The sequence below is a fragment of the Myotis davidii genome, unplaced genomic scaffold (genome assembly GCF_000327345.1).
Source record: "Myotis davidii unplaced genomic scaffold, ASM32734v1 scaffold1320, whole genome shotgun sequence".
Lineage (NCBI taxonomy): Eukaryota > Metazoa > Chordata > Mammalia > Chiroptera > Vespertilionidae > Myotis > Myotis davidii.
This window is the reverse complement of record NW_006291820.1, coordinates 234,140-240,929: the sequence shown is the minus strand read 5'-3', so window position 1 is coordinate 240,929 and position 6,790 is coordinate 234,140. Positions and strand designations below refer to the sequence as shown.

The 6,790-nt window shown below is 65.7% G+C and overlaps 1 protein-coding gene across 1 annotated transcript in view; it reads left to right on the top strand.

Moving 5' to 3' along the window:
• Positions 1 to 6,790, top strand: part of PDGFA (platelet derived growth factor subunit A) — a 24,085-nt gene that overhangs the window by 1,034 nt on the left and 16,261 nt on the right. Inside the window, exons 3-4 of the mRNA XM_015564987.1 lie at positions 3,827 to 3,931; positions 5,523 to 5,710. Of these exons, the coding sequence (XP_015420473.1) occupies positions 3,827 to 3,931; positions 5,523 to 5,710 (293 nt within the window). The remainder of the gene's footprint in view (positions 1 to 3,826; positions 3,932 to 5,522; positions 5,711 to 6,790) is intronic.

Sequence of the window (6,790 nt, the reverse complement as noted above, 5' to 3'; positions counted from 1 at the left end):
GCGGGTGACCCGGGTGGGGGCGCGGGTCCCTGTGCGTCCCCAGGAGCTTGCCCACTCCTGCCCCAGGCTGCGCTTTTCTGGTCCCGGAGGCCCTGTCTTCTCTGCTTTCACGAGGCAATAAAAAGGTGCCCCAGGACAGACACATCTGGTGTTTGGGGACTATTTCGGGGCTGGCCCTTAGGCCCTGGAGCCCAGCCACTGCAGACACGTTTACCTGGGAGGCGGACAGGACACGCTCTGGTGTCTGGACCGGGCACAGGTCGGGCCCGTGTGGCTGGTGAAGGGGAACAGGGGGTGTTGGGTGGCTTTGCCGGGGTGGGGGCCAGAGAGCCGGTCCAGGAAGAAGACACGTGTCCGGCGTGGGAACAACACTCCTGCCGGAGAGCCTGCCGTGGACTGACACAGGCCCCGGTGTCCGTGCGTGTCTGTGGGAGCCGCCAGGGAGACTCAGGGAAGCTCTCTCTCTGGAAAGAGGTGGGGTGGGGCATGGAGGGCAGCCCACGGGCCGGCCATTTGGGAATTCGTCCCTAGCTGTGGTGGAGAGGCCTGCACTGTTTTCATTTCGTGCCAGGACCGTCTTCGCGCGCCCGGCGGGCCTGTGTCTCCTGACCCAGGAAATCCTCTGGCCGATCCTTATCGCAGGGGTAGGGTTTCACTGGGAGATCAGATGGGGCTGGGGGAGTGTTATCTGCTCCTTGATGTGTAGCCCTGGGGAGAAGGGTTTGTTTTGGGGGGGAGCCAGGAAGGCGGGTCCCTGTGGATTTGGGGGTGGGCCCCCCCAGAGAGAGCTCCCCGCTTTCTGTTTTCTTTTTCTGGCTCGAGGATGGGAAGGCCTGCGGAGCCGGTCCCCGCAGGGGGGTTGTGGGATGGGGGAAATGGGAAATGGGCCATCAGCGCTCTGCAGGCCCCATTCTTATTCTGGTCTGTGCAGCCGCCTCCCCGCCCCCACGGAGAATGCAGGGCCGGGGCTCTCCTGCCGGCACTCTGGGCCCAGAGCCTCTGGGGCGAGGGGAGGGGTCTCAACGGGGAAAGCGGGATTCACCAGTCAGTTCTTTGCTGGTTTCGAATTGCCCCTCATAAAAAGCCCCAGGGGCTCCCCTCCCCTCGACCCCCAGGAGGGAGTGGGTGGCTCACCTGCCCTGGCTTACCTGTCAGACTTTCCTGCTGGGAGAGTTGGGGTGAGAGGAGAGCAGGGCCTCCCTTGCTCCCTATTGCACCCCTAGGGGGTCCTTGTGACCCCCACCCCAGAGGATTTATCCTGGTCGCCTCCTCCCCTTTCTCAGACCTGGAAGCTGAGAACCAGAGAAGACCATGGCCTCTGGCTGAGCACAGGGCTGCACCTGTTGCTTCTAGAGCTTGCGGGGAGAGGGAGGGGTTCCCCCAACCCCTGTTCCCGCCCAGAGTGGAGAGTGGGCCACAGCGGGCTGCTGGGAAGGCTGTGAGCAGCTGTGGAGGATCAAGCTGCCCCGCAGGCCATTGCCAGCCCCGCTGGGTCAGTGGGGAGGGGCTGGGTGTGGAGACACCCCCTCCCCTCGCCAAGGGGTGTTTCCAAGTGGACCAGATGGGAGGCCAAACCCCAGGAATCAGAAATGAGTGTTTTTAAACAAAGTGGCTCCTCCTCCTGTGGACGGAGCTTTGTGATTGGCATGTGGGGTTTTGGGCTCCTCCCAGTGACAGGGCTGCGTTCCCATTTCACAGGTGAGACACTGAGCCTGCAGCTCCTGGGAGGTGTGGTTGGAGGCCCTGAGGCATAGGATTCCCTCACAGCCTGTGAATTCATTCTGAGTGTGCGGGCGAAGGGGAGTCCATTTCTCACGTGCGTGCTTGTGTGTGAGTGTGTGTGTGAGTGAGTGTGTGTGTGCCGTTGGGGCCTGTTTGTCCAGTGGCCGGAGCTTTGTTCTGAGCTGTCTGGCCCAGTGCCCGCGGGTCATTGAGTAAGCGATACATAAAGATCCCATCTCGGGCCATTAACTTTGCTCTGGGACTGAAGGCCTGAGGACTCCGTGGCTCTGCCTAAAAGACCAGGGAAGCCACATGTTACCTGTCCTGGGAGCAGTGGGGGCGCCCTCTCTGCCCGCTCTCAGCCACCAGCGGGAGGGAGGCCGCCTGTGCCCGCGCTGACCACCCATCGTGCTGGGCAGAGGGTGGGCTTGTCTGACCAGAAGCCATTTCTGCCGCCTCTTGTCTCCAAGCCGGGTCAGATTTCCGCCGGTGGGTGAGCGGGGAGGCCCCGTCCTTTGCTTCTGGGGCTGGTGGAGCCCTGGGCGGCGGTGAGGCTGAGCGGGGACACAGCGTCCAGTTGGAGGTGTCCCCTGTTTGTCATGCCTCCTAGGGCCTCCGTTTCCGTAGGCCCAGAGGGGTGCAGTGCCCCCTGCACACACGGGGGGAACTGCGTGTTGAAGTCAGCGGTCAGCAGTCAGCGGTCAGCCACGGGCTGTGGGAAGGCGCCGGGGACAGTGCTGAGTTCTCCCGGCCGAGGATGGGCCGGCTGCTCCCTGCTCTCCGGCTCCGCGATAGCAGGAGGGCCGCCACGGACGTGACTCATGAATGTCCCTCTCTGCGTGAAAGAGCGCTTCTTGTAGCAGCTGCTGCCGGGAAATTCTTACAGCATGAGCAGTTCTGTTCTGGTCTTATTTTGGGTCTCAAAAAAATAGTGGTCGTGGAACATTGAGTCACTTTAAGGAAAAGTTGGGTTCCGCTCAGACTTCCAAAGAGCGCGGCCCTTGCCCTTGGCCCCGTGGGCATGGTGCTGTTCTTGGTTTAGAACGAGTGGGCAGTGTCCGGGCCTCGTGGGGCCAGGGTGCGCCTGGAGGGCGGGGAGGGGCCGGCGGGGATCTTGGTGCTGCTGCTGACTTCTCAGGACCCTGCCCCTGGTCCTCTACTGGGAGGGGGACGGAGGGGAGGCCTGGCAAAGCCCCCAGCGGGGTCTGGGCAAGGGCAGGAAGGCCAGCTGACCTACCTTTTCCCTCATTCCTCTGAGAGACCTGGGGGCCCTGGGGAGCAGAGGCTGGGGGTGTGTGTGTTTGGGGGGCTCTTGCCAGCCCGGGGGACCAGGGTCCAGTTCTGATTGGAGCTCCGGGGCCCCCCAATCCCACAGCATGCTTTGGGGTACTGGCCCTTAGGGACTTGGGGGCCGAGGCCTTTTCTTCCTGCAAGTGCCTGTGTTGTCAGTCACCAGGCCTCCCAGCTCAGTCCTGCAGCTGCTCCCCACTCAGCTCAGTGGGGGCTCGCTCCCCGCTGGTGTTTATTGGGGGGTCTCCGCCTCAGTGGCCTTGCTTCGGGAGCAGTGGGGTTTGCTGTCTCCAGTGCCTCCACTCCACGGCTAGGACACTCCGTGAGGGTCTGGTGAGGGGGGGCGGGGGCGGGGGCGAGAGACGCAGGCACTTCCAGCAGCACCCGCCTTGCTGTCCTCCGTTCAGCCCCTTCCAAGGGGCCGTCTGAGAGGTGGGCCCAGCTGGGAGCCACTCGCCTGTGGGTTCTGGGTCTGTGGACCTAGAGGGCCGGCCTTGGGCTTCCCTACCTGGGCCTCCTGGTAGGAGGTGCCATAGGGGACACCCTGCCCCCCCGCCCCCAAGTCCACAGCGTTGCCGCGCTGTGCGGTGAGGGCACCACACGGGGGGGACTCCGTGTAGGCTTTGTGGGGTCAGGGGGATGCCGGGCGGCTCGGAGTCCCTCACACCCTGCACGTCCGGACGTTCCCCGTGAGGGAATGGAAGCCTCCCAGGGGACCCTCTGTCTTGGGGAGTGAGGGCGGGGCTGAGCTGCAGGAGGTGCTGTGGTAGGGCCTGGGGGGCAGCGGGTCACCGTGTCCTCTTTGTACCTTCAGGGGCCGAGGATGCTCTGGAAAGCAGCCTGAGGGCCCACGGGGGCCGCGCCCCCAAGCACACGCCCGAGAAGCGGCCTGTGCCCGTGCGGAGGAAGAGAAGCATCGGTGAGTGAGGGGCTGGGGGCTGGGGGGCCGGAGAGGGGCCCCGAGGCAGCTTCCCTCCTTCCTCCTCCAAACAAAGGCCCAGCCTGCTCAGGGGCCCCTCCCTGCTGCAGGGGTGTCTCCCTGCCCAGCCTGCAGAGAGCCCCTGGAGAGGGAGCCGTCATAAATTCCTTAAGTGCCGGTCTTGTTGGGGCCTGCTCCCGGGAGGCCCCGCTGGAAGATGCCGAGTTTCATTTCCAGTTCATCATGTGGAGCCCGGGCACTCCTGGCTGCGCGGAGGCCCCTCGTGCCCGCACCACCTCCCCCGCCCCCCCTCGGCTCCTGGGGCTCCACATCGGCCTGGGTTTGGGGGTGTTGGTTCTTGTCCGTCTCACAGAGCAGCCCAGGTCTGCTCACGTTGGAGCTCGGAGGGGCTCTGCACCTTCCTGCCCTGGGGGTGCTGTCGGCAGTGGCCCATCCTGCCCCACGCCACAGGGCTGCCTGCTGCCCGCGGCTGCTGCCTGTGGGCTCTGCCCGGCCTTGGGCAGGTGACCCCCACCCCAGCTTTAGTCCCTCCGAGAAGAAGGGTCCTGTGGCTTCTACTGCTAAGCATGGGGTGTGGGTGTGATTCCTGGCTCAGGTAGTCGGCCTCTCCCCAGTGATGTTCGCTGTGTTGTGACCACGTAGGTCACGTCCTTGCAGCAGCCGGGCTCCCTGGAGGGTGCAGGTCCGATCCAGCCAGGAGGGGCCTCCTCGAGTAAAATAAGGGGCTGGGCCAAAGGCCTCTCCCGGCTCCACCCCCCGCCCATCTGGTCCGGTGCTTCCCTCGGGGGGCAGCAGTGGGGTGGCTTATTCTCGGGGCGCAGGTCCCTGCTGGGTCTCCCAGGCTCCCCGAGGTCTTCCCACCCGTGTGAGGAGGGGTGTAGCAGCTGACACGGGCGGAGGCAGAGGACGCTCCTCCGTCTGCAGGGTCGTGCCCCCTCCTTGCTGGCCGCTGGGCTTGTGCGAGCCCGGGGTGTGCAAGTGGGTGCTGGGGCCGTGGTGGGCCCTGCACACTGCGGGGGCTCCTTCCAGTCCGGCCCTAGGGTCCCGGGGGCCCTGAGTGTTGCTGGAGGCAGCTTCGGTGGGTGGTCGCAGACCCTGCTGACGGGGCTCCCTGGGCATGTGTCTGGGGTCCAGGGGTGGGTTTCTCGTCTGTCAGTCCCACCCCGGTGTCCTGTCCGTAAGGCTTCGGGCTGGACCGTGGACGTGCGAGGAGCACAGAGCAGAGGAGATCCAGGTCCTCCTTGGTGGGCTCGGGGGCTGGGTGTCCGGGCCTGGCGTCTTCCATGTCCCTTCCTGCTGGGCCGGCCGTGTGACCCCTCCTTCCCTGGTTCTCCCCACTGGGCCCTTGAGCCCCTGCTCATCCTGGGACAGCTCAGCGACCCCTGTGGGGCGTGGGGACCCTGGGGCTGTGACATGTCCCATTGGAAGAAGCAGCAGCTGCAGGCCTGGTTGCCCGGGGCCAGCCCCAGCCCCAGCCCCCACCCCCGAGGGGCTGCAGCCCTGGCTGGGGGAGGGGTGGCGGTCAGTGGACAGGCATGGCCTCCACACTCACCAGGCTCTCCCTCTGCAGAGGAAGCCGTCCCCGCCGTCTGCAAGACCAGGACGGTCATTTATGAGATACCTCGGAGCCAGGTGGACCCCACGTCCGCCAACTTCCTGATCTGGCCCCCGTGCGTGGAGGTGAAACGCTGCACCGGCTGCTGCAACACCAGCAGCGTCAAGTGCCAGCCGTCACGCGTGCACCACCGCAGCGTCAAGGTGAGCCCAGCGCGGCTGCCCGGGCACCTCAGGCTCTGACCTGAGGGGCTGGGCCCGCACCGGGAGGCAGGGCTGTGCAGCCGAGGGTCTCGTATCCTGCCCCGGGCGGGTGTCGGGGCCCCCGGCACCACAGGAAACAGTCGGGGGGGAAGAGTCTTCACGGAGGCACCTTGGTGGGGGCTGGGTGCTTGGCAGGTGGGGTTGGGTCCCTCAGCCCGCACGGACCTGGGCATGTTTCTGTAAATCGGGGAGGGCACCCCCCTTTCATGGTGTCGATGGAGTGTTTCTCTGGGAGGGTCCCTCTGGGGCTGCTGCAAGGCCACGCCCCCCGTGTTTCAGGAGGGACCCGTGGCTGGGGCCGACTCTCGCTGGGAGCTGAGTGAGCCCTCCTCTTCCTCAGGCTGGGCCGGCCGAGGTGCCCTCCAGGGCAGCACTGAGGGGGCGGCGCAGGAAGGTCACGTAGGAGTTCCCTGAGCTCCCCACCTGAGTCCTGGGGGGAAATTCTGCTTCTTCAGGTCCCTCCAGGTGGCCAATGGCTGGCAGCTCCTCTTGGGACCTGGGTCCCCCTCCGGCCGCACTAACCTCATCTGTAAAATGGGTCTGAAGCTGGGCAACTGGGTGTCTGGGCTGGGAAACTAGAGAGCCAGCCCTGGAGGAAGGGGAGAGGGTTGGAGGGAGACTCGGGGCGCCTCCTGGCTTCTCGGGGGTGAGGCTGAGGCTGTGAGGCCAGTGGCTCCCTGTCTGGGCTCTGGGGTGTGGGTCCTTCCTGGGCAGCAGGCCTGCGCCCCCCACTGAGCCTCCCCGGCAGGTGCGCCCCCCCTCCTGGGTGGAAGGTGTCTGCCGGGGTGTGTAGAACTCACTCCTTGACTACGTGTTACTTCAAGCCCTCGGTGCCCTGCTGTCCACCCCTGGTGTCGGTCCCGCCCCCGCGTGAGGTGCAGGGGGAAACCTCCTCAGGGAGGACCACGGCTTGGCCAGCCACCTGTCACATGAGAAGGCCCTTTAGACCCAAACCGGGGGCCTCCCTGGCCTCGGGGACCAGGGCCCCGCGGAGGCTGAGGAAGCACATTCCACGGCCGA